Below are 19799 nucleotides of genomic sequence, written 5' to 3'. Positions count from 1 at the left end.
AACATGAAACATGAGAATGTGTCACAGGAGGTCAGTTTTAGCTGCTTAGTGACAAATTTATGGCTAAAATCAGTGTTAAAGAAATAAACATAACAGCATACAGGCTTTTCCACAAGTGCTTAGCAGATGTGATAAGTAACCATTTCCAATCAAGTCCAACTGGTCAATATTAACTCTGAAGTAAGAAGCAACAGAGACTGCCAAGCGAACGTACAAAGTGATCGTTCAATCAATTGCTGAGCTGACTCAGAGATCCTGAAGCGTTTCATCTCGTTATCAAAGTAGTTACTAGAAGACGGTTTAAATTAGGGCTGCGCAAGTAATCGAAGTACTGTCGAAACTGCAATATGACCAATTGCAATGTCCAAATGAAAATCACAGAAGCTGCAATTTTTTGGTAAAGGAAAAATGTGTAACAGATCAGTATTATAATGAAGTACTGTGGAGCTGCAGAGATGCCCTGGCATATAGATCATTCCCACTAGTCATGAATCATATTGCAATATCTTTCAAAATATTCTCTTTGATTTTTTTTTTACCATATCATGCAGCCTGTTCAAACAATACTCTGCACTTGCTTATTAAATACAAGGTATCAAGGTTATTTATTTTCATCATGCAACACAGGCTTACATAATGAAACTAGAGTTGTAGTACCGTCGTGCTACACAGACGTGCAGTACAGATATAATTAAATTCAGAGTTGAATAGGATAAAAATGTAAAACACAGTTAACATAAATATATAAAATAAAATAAACATATATACATATTGTAAAAACACAGAATCCTCTGTGTTCTGTCAGCTCAACAAGCGCAACAGCTTGATCCTGTGATGGAGCAGGTTTCTCTGCAGAGGCACAAAAGTCTGGTTTCCCATCACTTGATGAGACCAAGTCCCATTTTGTCTATTTCTTTTTCCTGACTGGACGTTAGACAGGTGCAGCCTTAAATCCAAGCTGGGTTAGCATGGCTTTTATCCCCGCTTTCCTCCTCTCCTCCTGGGGTGGTCAGCAGCGGTGCGTCCAGCTCATCTGGCTGCACGGTTGAAAGATGCTGTATGCAGTATTGATCGTCTTATGGTCCACGGCTCTTTAATCCAAACATTTCCTTTTCCAGTGACCCTAAATGTATTGCTATCATGATTGGTATTTGTTTCAGAGATTAAGTCTAAAAATATAACAGACTAAAGAAGAAAAGTAGCTGGCTGCTGCATCTAGACCACTACAGTCGTGAGTCAATAAAAGGGCTGCAATGTAACCCCTGCGGACAATTACGCACCATTAAAGTGCATCCACTAAAAATGCGCTAATAGGCTCAAACATGCATATTTTAGGACACTTAAACTTATCACTAAACTTTGCATGTAAGTTTAGTGAAAATGGATTAGCTCATGAATAAATTTACCTTTGCATGAATTTCAGATAACTTGTCTGTACTGGTACAGATTATTGTCACTCAGAGGGTCTTGTTTTCCTCGACATCAAATGTGAGATTTATCCATATATCAGTTCTTCTCCTTCTCCTAAGTGTTAATATTTCTGTACACTTTATTACACATGCAGAAAATGTGTGCTAATTGACTTCCCGGGTAGATCAGTACTATTCAGTTATGAGCATCTAACCTCCCCACCACACAAAGAGTTTAGTTTTAATTGGATCTTTTCCCAACTCGCCTCTCACCAACATTTCTGTCTTGTTTTTATTTTATGACTTAAGTGTCAACAGAGCTTGTCATTTTTTTTGTCATCGTTAATTAGTTTTTACTTCGTTATCGTCTCGTTCTCATCAGTGAAAAAATGTAATTGACGAAAACTACTGCGAAAATCACTTGTCAATGATATTAACACCGGAGCATGTGATAAGCTCTCCTACAGATGGTTTCATTCTGTTCCACTGTGGTTGGTGGTGGTAGCGCACCAGGAAAAAGACCCGCTAGCCAGCAAACAGATGTAAACAATGCAGAACCAAAATTCACAGTGTTTTGTGAGGAAGGAAGAACGTTCAGCACATTTGTTAGCCTTAATGCACTCAGTGTGTTTTGATGAGAAACGCTGGGTGTAAACAGAAGTGTGTGTTGGGTACATTTATAAACATGTGGAATCTGCATCTGCTCAGAAAGGTCATGATGTGAGCGAGTCTGACTTTTCTCCAGTTCAATGGCAAATTACCACCAAGCTTCCGAAGCATATAGTTATAGAGTGACCTCAAATCACAGTTTGGGTTGTTTTAAATGTACAGTGGCTAAAAATGTTTTATAAATATGGAAAAAAAAGTGAAGCTCTGAGCTTCTGGAATAATTATGCTTATTGTCTTGCTGTGATGCTTTTCACACAGTTTGTTTTATTGTCTCTATAATCACCAGCTTCTGTTCGCAGGCTGCTATAATGCTGGATATATATCTTATCATTTGTATTTCATTACTGTTGAGGTAATGATAGGTCTAGCTTTGTGTCTCAGAATGTAGCTCAGACTGTGTCCAGTGGCATGACCTCTGTATTACATGTGGAGTTGAGTTAAAGGGATTGTTTGGATTATTTGAGGTGGGTTTGAATGAGGCGATTGGTACGCTGACAGTTTGGGAAAGCAGCAGTGTAGGAAGCTAAGCAATGTACCGCTGCAGACAAGGTCAGCAACAAAAGCTATTTTAGCCACCTTTAAAAAAAGACCCACCTTAATAAATTATTGTCGGGTATATTTAGATTATTTTCACAGTTACCTTGCCATCAGCGAGCCGTTTCAGGTGGGAAAGCTGCCCTTCTCTAAGCCAAATATCACTTTCTCCAAACCAACCAGACTCCATAGGCGAAATCAGTACTTTTTTCATGCAGAACGCATAAGTTACTGGTCTAGCACGGCTTCAGTCAGTTAGTTTGTTTGTTCTATTGTTAAGGTTAGCTCAGATTCACCAAAGTCACACAATAACACAAAAAAACTGACAAACTGATAAGGCAGCTGTAAATCACCAACTCCTCTGTTCTGAGAGGTAAAATGATTGTTTTTTGCATCAGCAAGAGAGAGCTTATATAACAGTTTCCTGTTGGAAGAGGCTTTCTGATGGCAAGGAGAAGCAGTGAAAATATTCTAAATATAGTGTACAGTTAAACCAACACTGATTTTTTTAGTTGAGCATTTTTTAGGCGCTAAAATATATTTTGCTGCTGATCCTGTCGACAGCAGTTCATTGCTCAGCTTCTGTGCCGGTGCGCCTCCCTGCTTCTCCAAACCGGGCACGTGCCAACCACTGTTCACCGTAGGTAATACTTTGACTGTCGATAAGTACCTCATACAACCCCACTTCAGATAATCTGAACTATTCCTTTAACTCCAGTGCAGCACAGTAGATTGTACACAGTCTTCCTCAGAGGTGCAGCGCAGTGTATCCCGAAAAAGAAAGCAAAGTGCAGAGGCTACCGATCGACCTTGAAGCAGAGATAACTTCCAACAGATGGTCAGCTACAGTAAACAAGAGTGTGTGACATATAGAGAGGCGTCGATCAATAAGTTTAAAAGGTTACTGAGTAAAAGAAAGTGACCATATGGGCTTAAAGGCAGGTGAGTAAATAGAGGAATCTCATATCTCTGTTGACGTGTGAGCAAGAAAAACATTTGTTCACCTTAGCTGCTGCACGTGAGCGGCACTGCTTGAGTCGCACTAACTCAGGAAACAGTCAGGGATCAATCATTGTGCAGCTAATCATGCATGGACATGTCATTAAGGCTATGCATGCAATTATAAAGGCTAATATTATTTATGTACACAGTCAGTGGGGGTCAATGGGAATATAAAAGTCTACACTGTAAAAATAAACAATTTGTTAAACTTACAATAGTGGCTTGAATGAATTTGAAAATACAAGTTGAGATCATTGTTCAACGATTCAAACCAAACAAACCAGATATTCATTCAGTTCTACTTAAGGAAACTTGTTCAGTGACCTGAGATATTAAGAGCTTTTCAGTAGCGCTGACATGACGAACAAATTTGATTTCCTCATGCAATCAAACGGTGCATGCTGGGAAGTCAGCTAAATATGCTAATATTTCTTAAGAAATAATTTAATTAGTGGATCACACTAATGTTTGTGATGTTTTAGCTCAACAAAAACAAAACTCAACGCAACAACATCAATCTTTCTGAATTATGACAATGTCTAATTAAACAAACTACAGTAAGGGGGAATTAGGGGAAGTTAGAGGAATTAGCTCTACAATCAAAGGTATTTTAATTAGCATTTACTTAATAATTAGTTACATTTCATAAGTTTTTAAGTTGATCGCTTATAAAATTTAATTGTTCTAACTAGTTTACTTTTTCCACATTATTTAAAAGGTTTTTTAGTGTTATGTACTTATTTATTATAAGTTTTTCAGTTGACAACCGTTTAAAACAATTAAACTGCTCCAATTAGATTTTCTTGAGTCTAAATTACAGACAATATTAAGCTGACATAATTACCAACATTATTGTTATTATGTCAACACGACTCATCAAAATAATATCTGCGACTTCAAAGGTTTATCTAAATCAGTTAATAAAAATATTTAGCTTTCAACAATGCATTTAATTAAGTCATCGTAAATGTTGCCTAAATTACTTTTTAGAGATTAAACTCTGTACAGTACATTCAGTCAACTCATTTCAAATCAAAAGACTTAAAAACTTTTTTTTTACATTTAACTAACTAGAGTAAATGAAACTTGTATATTATATATTTAGTTTAAGTTAATGACAAAGGATTAGTTTATTCCAATAAATTCCTGCATGTTTTTTTTTTTATAGTGTAGCTCTGTTAAATCCAGCTGACAGCTGATGGAAAGATGCTAAAATTCGGGATGCAGTGTCTTTTTGTTTTGCACTAGTGGAAATCCAGCAGCTGCTATATTTTCAGCAGTGCAACCACTGCGTAAGAATTGCATCAGAAATTCAGCATTTTGAACCCAGTGTTCAGGTGTTAGAGATGCCTTATAAAGTCTCTCACGCGAAATAAAGCGACACCATATAGACAAGCGAAGAATTCATTGTTCAGTTACTGTTCAAGATGCTGCGGGGGAGTTTAAAGCCTTGTTAAAACTGTATCGCCAGGCCTGATGTGCAATGTCTTGCACCCACATGAGAAAAAAGGGAGAAAAAGGGGGATTTCACAAATAAACATAAATCATATACAGAGCGCTTTACGTCTCCAAAGCTTTAAGGTCTGAATTGTCTTGCTTTGGTAAAACAGCTTGTCCTCTTTGTCAGGAACAATACTCTCAGCCGTGTTGTAACCGAGGAGATTGTGTGAATAAATACCGGTTGGATTGTTCTTTATTTAAATCCAAGTAAAGCCACCAGCCAGCTAAATATATTCACACATAGATCCTCTCCATGAGCCCTGCAAGTCTCCCAAAGCCAAAGATCTGAGGAGGTTTGTTGTTGTAGCCTGCAGCTACACATCGATCCATCAGAAACTTCACTGGTCCAGTTAATCACCTTATTCCTAGAGAGAGACAGAGAGACAACAAGCCAGAGGCGAGAAAAGGTCCTGTTTTTGTTTGAGTAATTCATTTTAATTGGCGGGTTTCAGTGCTTGAAGATGAATTAATGGCTGATATTTGCAGAAATTGAGTTTACTGTTTTTGTTTTGTTATCGTAATTGATGTAGTCATGTACAAAATTGACTCGGAGTTGACAGAGGGAGGCAAAGAGGATGAGAGGGGGAGAGGGGAGGGAGGAAAGGCTTCACTGACAAACCTAATCACCCCATTCTTTTACTGAAAGGAGGGGAAGTATGAATAGAAATAAAGGAGTGAACAGAGGCCGGGGTGAAGGGAGAGGGCAGGAAGGAAACAAGGGGAGGGTGGATAAAAGAAGAGAAGAGAAAATAGAGTTTTTTTCTCGTTTTAATGACAGGAAAGCCTCCTTTTCTTCTCTTAGAGGAGAGAGAAAGAGAGCAGATTGAGGGAAGGGTCAGAAGCGAGTAGAGCTTTAAATGTCTTCAAGTGGAATCGATTGGTTCAGTCTATGATTCATTCTGTACTTTAAAGCACTGTGTTAAGAAAAAGCTGCATAAATTAAAAAAAAAAAAAAAAAGATGTTGCTATTATTATTAGGCTATTATCTGTACGGTGCCGCTCACCCTGCTGCCATCTGGCAAGAGATACAGAAGTATCTGCTGACTGATACGACCAGATTACAGAGCAGTTTCCTCCCTCAGGCTGTGAGGCTCCTCAATTCATCCTCAGCACTCCACCGTGAAAAATAGTTATTCATCCAATCTACTGTATAAATACAAATACTGTGTTTTTTGTGTGTAGTCAGTCAGTTATTTGTTGTGCCTTGTCCAAGAACCACAGCAACAACAAAACACAGTACTGTCCAGATACTTAAGTCTATTATGACTTTCAAAAATGCACATAAGACCTTTTGGAGCATCTTTGGAGCTGAATGGTTGCATGTCACACCCCTCTCTCTCTCCTCATTTCTGTCTGCCTCTTCACCTGTCACTATCTAATGAAGGCAAAAAATGACTTTTCTCTCCATATATTAAGATTTTTTTCCAATTGAACCTTTTTTTGCCAAAAAACTGAGACTTCTCGAATTATTGTGCCTTTTTTTCTCACATGATTTTGATTTGAATCTCAAAATCTCAGATTTTTGTCTCCTAACTTTGGCACTAACACTCAGTCACACATCACTTATCAACACTGATGGAAATTTCCAACAAATTTTCTTTTTGTCTGAGTACATTTTGCTGCTACAGACACAACCTGTTCTGTTTGCACAATTGAATCTATACATTTTTACAATTTATAAATATGGAGATTTTTGTATTGACAAAACATATGTTTTCAAGTTTTCTTTGTTTTTTATGTAGAACCTAATGTAGTCTAATTAAATCTAAATTCATTTTAGTGCTTTGATCAATTAGTTCATACTGTGAACTGCCATCAGATTTAATATATTTAATTAAACTGTTATAGCTAATTAAGCTAATGATAGACATTCTGTCATGGACAAGTTCATTATATCATCTTTGGTAAAATCCTGTGTGCAAAACAAAAGTTCAAATTTACCCATGATGTGCATCCTGTGATTGTTGGCATATGCATTCATATGTAAACTGTGTTTATGAACATAACTTATGGTTTGTGTGTGTGTGTGTGTGTGTGTGTGTGTGTGTGTGTGTGTGTGTGTGTGTGTGTGTGTGTGTGTGTGTGTGTGTGTGTGTGTGTGTATTGACAGGTGTCTGACAAGCCCAAAGCCAGAGGCACGGCCCTAAGGTAAGACAAATAGCCACATGCTGTCTTGTGATTTATTTATCTCAGTGCTATATTTATTGTGATCCAACAAAATGCTGCAAGAACATGATAATTTCTTTAATGCACCTGTTTGTTAGATGTGATTTGTTACATGCTGTTTTGGTTTGAGAGAAATGTAGTCAATCCATGTTGTGCATTAGGACAGTGGTGATGGCCAGTATGTCTTTGGCAGACTATATAAAGTCAATGCAGTGTGTTGCTTGCAATATCAATCTAACAACGAGCTATAAATAAATGCTCTTTGCCCTGAAAAACATAGATTTGTGGCAGCCGGTCAGTGTTGGATGATTCTCTGGCTTTTTTTTTTTCCTGTAGCTGCAGTTGTTGTTGGAAGCACTGTTAAGGTCAAATACATCACTCCGCTGAAACGTTCGGGGCCACCGACAACTCTCAGCGGGGGTGTGCAGATTATTTGACTAAATATCACCTTTAATCTAAAAGATATGGAGGCTCTGGTAACTGGATGCTGTTGGATGAAAGATTCTTTCTGGTATTAGTAATGTTTGAAGGTTATTGCAAATACAACCACTATTAAGCTTTCTGGAGGTGTAGCGGCTCTAATTCACTGAAGCATCTGTGATGGCAGGTGCCCACTTGATAACCCCAGTCACCAGCCTGCACTCACACACTCAACTCTACCATTAGAAATTAGGCGGCAGATGTCCTCTATACTCACTTTTTGTAGGCTAGTGCATAAATCTTTCCACATCTGAACAGGCTTCTGCAGGCTCACCTGGGATTGTGGTTCAAAGGATGAAACATAAAATCCTGTGTATCATTAAACATACTGGATATACATACATGATGATACAAGAACATTAAGGTTTCCTTAGCCCTCTTTTTGCTAAGTGTAGTCTCATTATAGCCGAACACAAATTTAACATTTGACGTTCATCCAAAACAGAGAGCATATGGTGAACATATGGGTGGATATCAAGGTGGCGTGTTCTCTAAATAAAAAACTTTACCCTGGCTGCAATATTGGAATTTTATTAAACCTGCTTGGAAGTGTTTCGAACCCTCCCTAACATTGTTTTGAGATTTTAAAAAAATTGTATTTTGGTACAATTTGGAGATAATTTACATTACATTTCATGCTACTTCCTACTTCTACTCCACAGTCAGAGATAATATATTACTTTTCAGTCTATTACAGTTATTTGACAGCTGTAGTTAAAATTTAACCCGCAAAATTAATTTTGATGCACAAAACATGTCACCCTTTCATAAAGTATGATGCATTTCTATAGATATATATATATCTATAGTTAAAATAGTTCAAATAAGCTTCACCTCCACCAGTTACAACATTAAAATCATCTGTGACATCTGTGACATATAATGATTACTTTTACTTTTGATACTTTACTTTAAAGGGCAGCTCAATCTTTGTTCTTTGCCAGATTTTTTAAATGGAAACACACACTTAGCCATTTGCAAAAAGCACCGACATAAGTTAGCACGCTGGGTTCCTCTCCTCCCTCAACCTTGGGGTTTATATGTAGGAACATCATCATGCTGAAACCTATGCAGGTCACGTGGGAAAACACGTGACCTGCATTTTGATGCTAAAACATACGCACTTTGAGCAAAATTTGAATGTTGATTTTAATACATAAGGAATGCTATTGCAAAGCTACAGAATGACATATAAATTTATTCATCTGAGGTTGCATTTCTGTCCACCTGAAGCACAATATTCATCCTCTTTTCCCTGTTTTTAGTCTCCACCAAACCAAGAGAAATATCTGGCTCTTAGTTACACCAGCTAGTTGCGAACTTTGTTTGTCTGCTGTTGATCAGGTAGTAGTATATACGGTTTGATGAGAACATTAAGAATGAAGCAAAATGGTAAAGTTGTGGGCCGTTAAATTCTCTGCTGCTCCTTAGAGTTTGGCTAAAAGAACAGACAAAAGAGGCACATGTAGAGCAGTTTATGAGAGATATTTTATTCTGGAATTTGACGGTCTAGACTCGATCCGATGGTGAAATATTTGACCACATCTGGTGGTCAGTGAGAGACCAAAAGATAGTTAAGAATGACGGGGTCAGTGAAGGCATCTTTCACCTGCTTCTGAAGTGGAATGTGGTGTTGGAACGTGTGTTGAAATTGTTGCTTTGGTTTTATTGGCTGCAGTGTTTTCACTTCATTCCCCAAATTCAAATACTGTGATGTCAGTACAGGCTTGGAGCAAGAGAATAAAAATGAGATGGTTCAGCCATGAGGAAAAAGTGCTTGTTTTTTTTTAAATTCTTATTATAAATATTATGTATTATTCCATATTATTGTTCCTACTGACACTAGAATCTCATTTAAGTAAATAGGTTGAAAATTCAGTATCTAATTTAGGGGGTAAGGCGTGGAGTTTTCTGCTACCAATTTGAAATTTAGACTACTGATAAATCTAACAATGGTTTATAATAACTTTTCTTGTCTTTGTGATTTCTGTCAAGTCTATTTCCATTTCGCACAGTTACAATCTGTGTGGGCTTCACATTGTGGTACATTATTGTCTTCCTGTTTAACATCTTGGGGGAACATGTCACCTAATTAATCATTAGGGAAAAAAAAACTGTTAGTTGCATTTGTAACATCACAGAACGTTGGAGAGAGTTCGTGTAAACAGCTGATTTTGGCACAGAGATCAATTTTTCATAAGTTCATCTTTTGCTTGGAATGTGTTGTAAAGCCCAGACTGGTGCATAAGAATATAAGAATCTTTTATAAATGAGGCTCGTTGTGTTCACAGTCTGAAGGCATTAGTATGCAAGTCTGGAGTGTGACTGTGTGTGTGTGACTGTGTGTGTGTGTGTGTGTGTGTGTGTGTGTGTGTGTGTGTGTGTGTGTGTGTGTGTGTGTGTGTGTGAGAGAGAGAGAGGGAGAGAGAGAGTGTGCTGTGTGTCTGAGTGTGCCCCAGGCCATGTGTTACTCTGCTACCGCTAATGAGCCCATTCACTCTGCAGCCCAATCTACTCAACACCACACACACACATACACATGTCCACAGGGACGCTGGGACTAAAGATGCTGCGAGCGATCCACTGGCTATATCCCCCATGGAGAGAAACACACTGACACACACATTCACACACGCGCTGTCTCACCCACACTCCTCACACTATCCATACAGACACACACTTTTTTTTTTTTTTTTTTTTTTTTAAGATCCTTGCTCTGACAACCTCACCCACATACCAATCGTTATTCAGCTGCCACACACACACACACTAATACAACCACCCACCCCATCCATCCCACCCTAGTGTACATTCAACCGCATCATTTTTATATTTCTGCTCAGTAATCTTTAAAATCTTTGTGCGATCTGCTTCCTTGTATTTTCTTCATTATAGTCAACATACATCTTTTATCGTATGCACGCTGGTGAGGAAAACTGCCAGGAGTTATATGTAGATTTGTCTTTTTACTCTAATTATTTTAGCAGTAATAGCATTAGTTATGGAAGTACTAATAGGTGGTAATCATAGTGGGAGTCATAGTGGGAGAAGTATCACAGACAGTAGAAGTTGAAGATACCAATCCCCATAATGCCAGACTCGAGGCTTCAAAACCGATGAGTGACACTGCTGTGCCTCTGTCCACTAATTCACCACCATTTCAATTCAAGGTTCAATTAGTATTGTGATTAATGTTGTTTTTGTGTTGAATTCACAGGATTCAATTTATTGGGCCTGAGTATTCATCACTGACTCAAAACTTTATTCAAACATGGTGAAAGAGATTATGGTAGTCATGGTCAATAACAAAAACAAGCTGCTGATACAGGTTGTTCAGTCACTGTGTCATCTGTTCCATACACCAGCAAACTGTACAAAATGTTTTTTGGCATAGAAGAAGAGTTTGGTTTTAGTCAAGAGAAACGTAGCTGCTCTGCTGCGTCGGTGTCATTCTAAAAGTCTTCAGAGTGAACACAAAGCACATTGTAGAGGCAACACATTCAGGTTGCATAGAAAGTCAAGGGAGAGGCACAAGCGGATGCAAATAGGCACGAGTTTGTCCTGGGCAACACATATTGAAGTGAACACGACTGTGTGCGTTGAAAATGGTTCAACCTTGGCGAAAAAGTTGTGCTTGATCAGAGGCTTTATGACTTATTCATATACAGAGATGCTGGGAGAAAAAGAGAGTAGGTATCAACCAGAGTCCCAACACACTTGGCTAACACTCACACGATAAGTGCATATGCAGCTAACAAGCTACAGCTAACCCCTTTACTATCAGTGAACTGACTGTTTGTGGGTGAATAAACACAGACTCCAAAATACTTGTTGTTAAAAATAATGTAACACATTTTAACCCCTAGTCAATCCAGAAAGTTGCACAGCAAAGATCACCAGTGAGTCTAGCTAACTGCCCTGTTAACTGTTGGTTAGCTAACTGTCATTTAGCTTAATAGCTACCTTGGTCACTAACAGGACAGTTCACATAATTTACTCCATGGACTTATTTGTACCATTGACTCCTGTCTCACAATTGCTAACCATTCCTCTTTTGTGAGGCAGTTTACTGTATTTCCTCAAATAGTGGCCGGGGCCTTTATTTGCCTCAGCTGCAAAAAATAACAGGCCTTTTTTTGAAGCAGGCTTATATTCGAGACGGGCCTTTATTTCTAATTCCCTCTGTGCGGTAAGTAAAATTAGTAATATTTTAGTAGAAAGCCTTGTTTTGATCTGCTCCCGATTGGCTTTGTAAAATTACTTCATTACATAATTAAACTCAAACTTCCTGTATCCATTTCAAATTAAAAGCCCTCTAGCATTTCAGTGGACAGACATCCTTCATTTCTTAACAAGGCTTTGATTGGGAATCATTTGCAAGAATTTGTTGTGGAAAACGTACAAGATTCTCATCCAGCACTTGAAATGTGGGTACTGTCATCTTGTGGCATCTCTAAGTTACTACAAAATACAGTTTGGATGAGACATAAACACTCGTACACCTGCAATGACTGAAATGGACAATAACACTTTAGGTGAGTAATCCAGAATAACACGGTGTTGAAAATAACATGATTATATTAAAGCGATGGAAATGTACATTGTGCTTACTAGTCATGCACATAATGTGACAGTCACCCAGAGTTTATTCAGTCTTGCTTTTCCCCAGCCTGTATTTGGGAGCTGGCCTTTAATTTTTGCATGCTGACCCCACCCCTGGCCATTTATTGGAAACCCGGCTTTTATTTGACAACCAGTTTTTATTTGACGAAATATGGTACACTCCAACAGAGACATCTAAATAAATGTTGATTATGCAGCACAGTCTTACTTTGCTCTGAAAATTGTCTGTTTAAAGCTGGTGTGACCTCTCCTTTAAGGTTAAATTTACTGGTAGCATATTTTGAGCATTTTTATGAGAGAGTTTACTTCAGTAATTTGGTTTGTTTGGCCTGGTAAAGTTGATGCCTTTGAAATCAGACACCCCAGAGAGCCCTTGAAAATGCAATCTCAGTCTTCTTCTAAGCAGGTGGTGGTGATAACCTTAAAACAGCAAGGGTTTATGGGTAAAATGTCGACTCATTCAAGTCCTTACTTCTTAGTATTATGAAAGCAGCACTTAGATTGCATTTAAGCCAGAGATGAATTGCAGAATACTTGTTAATTAGTTATTTATATAAAATAATTTAACTGCAGGAACACAAACCTCCTAAAAACAAATCAATAGTAGAATTTTATTTCTTCAATAATGTGATTCTGTTTATAATCATGATCAATAACACTTGCCAACATGCTGGCAGGTTAAAACACAGACAGGTTAAGCAGCATAGATGCACCCTGCCAGTCAGGAGCATAACGTGTGACATGAGTTCAAATGTGATGCTCTTCTTCAAACACTGTCACTCCTGCTGCTGCCAGGGAGCATTACACTACATATGTAGGAATGGAAACCTATTATAGCCTTCCCCACAGTACTGCCCCGGGCAAACACACAGACACACAAACACACTACCACAAATACACACACTAATGCGCGCGTTGCTGAATGCTGGAAACCATCTGTGACTGTGCTTTGTGAAAAGGTGAAAAAGTTTTATTTTTCAGACTAAAAATTCATAATTTATGACGCACAACCAACCATCTATAATAAATGCACTGCATGATTCTTGTGTGAAGCAGGAGATACAATCTTAGCATTGTATGTTTAACTTGACTAATTACACAATAATCCTTAGTGCAGTTTACAAGACGATTTGTTCTGTGTGTTTAGGGGATGAGATGGTTGAGATGCATGCACACACACCACACAAAAACAAACAATGCATACATACATACATAGTGAGTCTACCTCTGCATTGAATCCTACTGAATAACGACCGCACTTCCCAAGACTGTCTCTCAGCATTTTACTGCAAGGAACCAGAAATTACATCAACTTCCCCGCAGCTGGAAACAAATGATCCACAGGTTCTTACTTTCAAAAATGCTCTATGCAATACCATGAAGGGAGCCACAAAATGCTGCATGCATAACAACATGGTCTCAGCAGTACACTGTTACTGCTACCTGGCAGCCCTGCAACATAAACAACACATAAACATAGTAAAGTTTTCTTCTAATTAACCGATTTATGCATGTAGGTCAATTTAGCTTCAAAATATAAAAATACATACATTTATATGTAGCATCACATACAGAGAAAGTTAACTTAAGAAACAAAAGTTTAGAGTGTAAACAGGCAGTACATAAAAAAGGAACAGTAAATTCCATGACAGTATAATAACAACACTTTAGAAAACATAAAAAATAGGAAATAACCCTGGAACTGTTAAATTGTATTTCAGCTTCCCAGAGAAGCTTCACAATTGTCCCTTAATTATATTCATGAAAAGTACATTTCAAGCCCAAATTGGCTCTTCATCAGGTGCAGTGGTGTCAAACTCACACAGGTGTGTGTCACTGAAAAGGAGGTTTCAGTCTCCCATCGGTGTTAAACTGTATCCTTCAAAATTAAAATTTTTGCTAAACCGACGAAGGATCTTGGATTTATAATGCTCTTTCATAATTTAGTTAAATAACACACACACCATTTCATATAAACACACATGCAACATACATATTGGAATAAAATTATCGATGGACAGCGTTTTGTTATTAATAACTGCGGGTTGTATTATACACGAGCATCTGTGTACATGAATGCAACCACCTACAAGCAAATAAAATACAATACCTTTTCATTCGAACAGCATTTAGCCTGGACAACAAAGAAACCAAAAAATGATTCACCATTGTAAAGTTTGTTTGCAGATGTTTTTTTAATCACTGTGCACCAAGAAACAATAAAAATACCAATGTACAGTGGAGAGAAGTGACTGTCAGCCAGAAGGCATTCACTCAAAACACAACGTACGGTGCGTAACATGCTTTAAGTGCATCCTAACGCATGGATGACACAGCAGGAATATAGCATTGTGTCTATTAGCAGTGTTGAGCAAGTTACTCAGGTAATGTAATTAGTTACTTTTCAGTATTACTCCTTTAAAAAGCAGTAATGTTACTTTACTGATAACTTGGTGTAATTACTTAGATTACTCATTATATTACTATATTACTTGTGTACCTTTGTTGTACCTTGTTGCACTTCAGAGTTGAGCTGCTGATCCAGTGAACTGTTAACACGCAGAGAGCTTCTGTTGTCAGCTCTCCAGATGTGAGAGATCCGAGTGTGACCTTCAAATAAGATTTCATCACCACATATTCTCTCCGGAGGAGCCAAACAAACTTTAAATAATGACGGTACTTCCACCTGTGGAACGTTTGCCTCTCTTCCTCTCCCTCATCTTCCATCCTTTATTTTAGCTTTTTGGCTAGCAGCTGACCTGACCTGTCCAATGAAGACATCGTCATAAAATAGCCTACCTGGGTCAAAAAACAAATCTCATAACTCAGTAACTCAGAGGTCCTTAGATTATTAACTGTAATAAAATTACTGTTTTGCAAATCCTTTACACTACTCATTTCTTGGTAAAGTAATAATATTACAGTAATGAGTTACTAAGTAATGTGTTACTGCCCAACACTGTTTATTACACACAAATTATCCACAGTTATCATGCATGAATAAATGTGCACAACGGTGCAGGAACAGGAAGTATACTGGAAAATGTAAAAACATTCAAATATTTCAAGCACCCCCTAAATTTCTTAAACAAGGCTTTCCGGGTAGCTCAAGCCTCTTTCAGGGGAGCAGAGTTCCCCGTAGCTCCTGCTGTATTTCGGAACCTGTGGATGGATGTATGAGTAGTATTCCTCCTCTCCTGGTGCAATTATGCACCAGTGCCTTGTTAGTGGGTCAACTAGCTTTATATTTTTGGCAGACTGCGAGAGAGTGCAATAACTTCATAAATCCTCTCAAAATGCTCCACATATCACAGGTTTACACGTACCCCGGAGTCAGATAAAACAAGCACACATGCGAGTACGCATGCAAACACACGCACATGCTGGAGCGCTCACACGCATGAGAGTGTGAGTGATTGAGAGAGAGACAGAGAGGGAGATTGTAAAGCCAGCTGTGCGGCGGGAAGCCCTGCCAAGTGGAGGGCAGAACCAGCGAGCTGAAGGCAGATGATAAGATGACAGATGAACTGAGCCCAGATGGCCTCCACATCTTCACTTCACAGTCGAGTAATACCCTTATAATTCTACATATTTTCATGCACGTCTTCAGTCATTTTAAGAATTTATATTTACCTGTTTTGTTTTTTTCCGGCATGATCCTCCTGCTTCACTCTCTGTTCCATCTCGTCTCTACTCGCTGCAGTTTATCTGAACCGTGGCCTGTCTGGCTCCAAGCCACCCGCTCCATTGTTTTCAGAGGCTGATCAATTCAGTTTTTCAGCAGAAGCGATTGGGAGGAGAAAGAAAAAGCTGTAAAAGTCTATTGTCTGTTGATTGTCCTCCTTATGTTCAATTCCTGCTGCTTAATTAATGGTGACACAGTCCAAACTGAGCTGTATGGTGTAACACAGATGGACCCTGGAGGGTTTGAAAGAGCACATGGAGGAAAACATGATGATTAAATGCTAATAAATAATGTTTCTTTCCTGAAATGATGTATGAGGAATGGGACAGTGGTCATCATTAATTGATAGATCTAGGGTTCATGGACAATATTTCATACCATCTAAATACAATAAGTCAATACATTTTTACAATACATAACCAAACTGGAAAAAGAAATAATTTCCAATTATTCCTCTTAGGTTGTATCGAGGTCATTTATAATCATTAGACAACACAGGGTTCCACAGTGAAATGACAGTCGTTGTTCCTTCATGCTACATATGCAACATATTTACAGATAATTAATTAAATTCACCGTAGAATAGGATAAAATATATTTTTTTTAAAATTGAGCACGTCTTTGATTCTCTGTAAGATGTAGCACAACAGTCTCTGATTTCTCATTGCTTGGCCAGCCTGAGTCCCATTTTATTTAGCCAGGAGGACCATTAAATCCAAGCTGGGTTACCGTGACTCTTATCCCCGCTCACCCCCACTCCTCCTGGGGTGGTCTGCGGCGGTGCATCCAGCTGATCTGACTGTGTGGTTGAAAGATGGCGTGTGAATTGTTGATCATCCCCAGATTGCTGCTCTTTAATACAAAATCCACATTTCAGTTTCCAGTGCCTACGAGTGTATTTCTGTCATAGGTGATATGTGTTTCAGCAACCGTTGCCATGGAAATGCATTAACTAAGTGTATTACTATTGTGTTTTGGTCAAGCTGTTGTATATGATAAAAAAATCTAGCCATGTGTAAAATGTACAGGTGTTTACCATCCTGTTAATGTATTTCTAAAAGCCTACGAAATATAAAATCAGACTCATTTTAATCTTAAAAGAGATGCTTTCTAAAGAAGAATAGCAGGGATGTTTGAGGAGTCCTTAAGGGAGGCAGAAGCCCTCAGGACACAATCAATAAATACAGGTGGTAGACAAGAAATTTGCTCATGTCAAGGCTGAGCATGCAAAGCGTCAGTCTAAAGAGAGAAAATGGTCCTGACATCCTGTCTCTGGTGACCAAACAGTCAGCTGAAGTCTTGGGAGAAGAGCAAAGTGGTACAGTAAAAATCAGCCATGACCTGCTACCACATCCTGGGAGATAAAGAATGAAGAACAAGTCAAGGTTGTGATAAACTAGCAGCAGCTCTCACATCATGCTTGGTGCAAAGGTCTAAGAAGCCAGACAGTTTTAATCTGACACAAAGGACAGCTCGAAGAAACATACATACATTAATATGTTGAAATCCAAAAGAAAAATTAAATATAAACTTAATGCAATGATTGTTTAATACAAACAAAAGGGACTGGATCTACATGTCATTTACTTTAATACACAAACTAACACTAGACAGTTAAATTATTATTATGTTATTAATGTCGTACAGCATCCAGTTGTATTATGCAGTATGCAAGCCAGCACACTTTTCTGGCTATTCTGACCCATAATCCTTTGTGACAGGCATCTGTGCAGGAGGGGAAGTTCAAGGTGCCATGTTATGAGGAACATAACTGCATGCAACATTATGTACTTTGTGAGGGCAGCTGCAGTATGTACTGGTACAAAATTAAAATGCCTTTATTTTACATGGAAATGTGTATTTAAAATAAACTAATTCAGTTCATTTCAATGTAATCTCATTAATTTCAGTTCAATTCGAGCAAAATGTAATGAGGACTGATGAGATAGGGCCCCGTGGAGGGAGCAGGAAATGTAGCTGAACTGCAGTACAGTTCTGACTCACAGTTAAAGTTTGTGATGACTCATAATCTTATTTAAATATTAATCTCAAATGCTTTGCTAAATTGCTGCTTGCTAGTTAGCAGACTTACAAGGCCACGAAGTCCAGTCTGAGTAATAGATCACTGCACAGCGGTTGTAGAGTTACCATGACGACAATCACTTTATCCACTGTTGCGTTGACAAAGTAGAAATACACAACTCATGCTGAGGAAGATGATGTTTCATTGCCTTGCAGCTAAAGTCGGTGCCTCCGCTGCATCACCACAGTTGAAATGATATGAGTGACTTTTTTCTTTTTTTTTTAACACAGTAGTGGTATCGGTCTGAACACAGCCTCAGAGAAGTGTTTCAGTGACCCAGAGTGGGAAAACAACTATTTATGATCCGATCCAATACGATAAGCTACGATACAATATAATATGCTACGTTCAGATGATAACGAAACAATATGATATGTTACATCAGGATATAATACCGATACGATATGATATGTTAGAACATGATAATAGTACACTACACTAGGATACAATATGCTAAGATATAACTATACGATACAATACGATACGACACCATCCAATACAATACAATACGACTTTATTATCCTCTTAAGATGGGCTCAATTGCTGCAAATGTCATTCTACTTTTTTAATATAGACTACATAGATGTGACAGCCACAGTCTTGTATTCAAGATCGCTTAGCAAAAACCTTATAACACCATACTGCATATCCTGTCGATCATAAGAGGATTCTAACAGGATCCTAACATCCCTTTGGGGATGAAAGTCTATAACTGTCATGTCCTGACTGTTTAAGATGCTGATAGAAGAAAGCACAAATAACTATTTAGTCGCCACTCAGTGCTTGCTTTCAGGTCGTTCCCTTTTTCTGATAACTGAGTGAACTGACCTGCATGCACACAGTCTTTTTTCAAGGTAACTCTCTGGTGTACTGTAACAGTTGACTTGACCTTGTGGACGGTGCCAACCATGAATACTGGCAGATTTGTAAGTCACTGTGTACCCCGAGTGTGGCTGCTAGCTTGGCTGCAGCCTGTAAGTATGTGGGTGTCGTGTGGATCTTGTGAGGCCCGCTGGACGTATCAAACCAACAGATCATTTTGTCAAGGCTGTACGGCTTTCATTTCCCCTGTTGTGCTTGTGATTTTATCACACAAATAAACAGACAGACACCAAAGCCTCCGCTGGAGCCTGAAGATCTGACAAAGGCTATTTTTCAAGTCTTATCGGTGTTACTTATGCAACATTGACACAGGAATACACACAGAAAATAGAGAGTGAAGGCTGTGCTTCCTAAATAAGCAAAAGACCTGTATTGATGTTTGAGATACAGACAGAAAGACACCTGTGTGAAACGGGAAGAGGAAATTGTTTTTAATACACTTATTATATACTGTTTGTGCTATGTGTTTCCCTTAGTTCTTCATGCATGGAGATAATGAGACCTGATGAGGAAATAAGACTTGAATAAAAGATACAAAAATATTTTTTAACAAATGGGTGAATCTGTAGTATATTTACTGTAGTTTAGGATGAATTTACTGTGATATGCCATCGGAGATTAATGCTTAGTTGACATCAACTCTACAGCCGTGGTGTCCTTTGAAATTTCTATTCCTGGCCTGGAATAACTGTTTTTGAATTCATTAATTAGAGTTCAAATAAATACTGAATGTTTGCAAAATGAGTTAGTGTCTGTTTATGAATTG

At 38.3% G+C, this 19799-nt stretch overlaps 1 protein-coding gene across 2 annotated transcripts in view; it reads left to right on the top strand.

Annotated features, from left to right (window-relative positions):
• The window catches only part of aff2 (AF4/FMR2 family, member 2), a 199190-nt gene that overhangs the window by 134698 nt on the left and 44693 nt on the right, over window positions 1-19799 (top strand). For both annotated transcript variants that reach the window (XM_084718806.1, XM_084718804.1), the window contains exon 10: window positions 7225-7262. In XM_084718806.1, coding sequence (XP_084574932.1) covers window positions 7225-7262 — 38 coding nt within the window. The remainder of the gene's footprint in view (window positions 1-7224; window positions 7263-19799) is intronic.

The sequence above is a fragment of the Lutjanus erythropterus genome, chromosome 5, assembly GCF_056507025.1.
Source record: "Lutjanus erythropterus isolate fLutEry1 chromosome 5, fLutEry1.hap2, whole genome shotgun sequence".
Classification (NCBI taxonomy): domain Eukaryota; kingdom Metazoa; phylum Chordata; class Actinopteri; order Lutjaniformes; family Lutjanidae; genus Lutjanus; species Lutjanus erythropterus.
The sequence above is the reverse complement of the archived record's forward strand: the minus strand, read 5'-3'. Positions and strand labels throughout refer to the sequence as shown.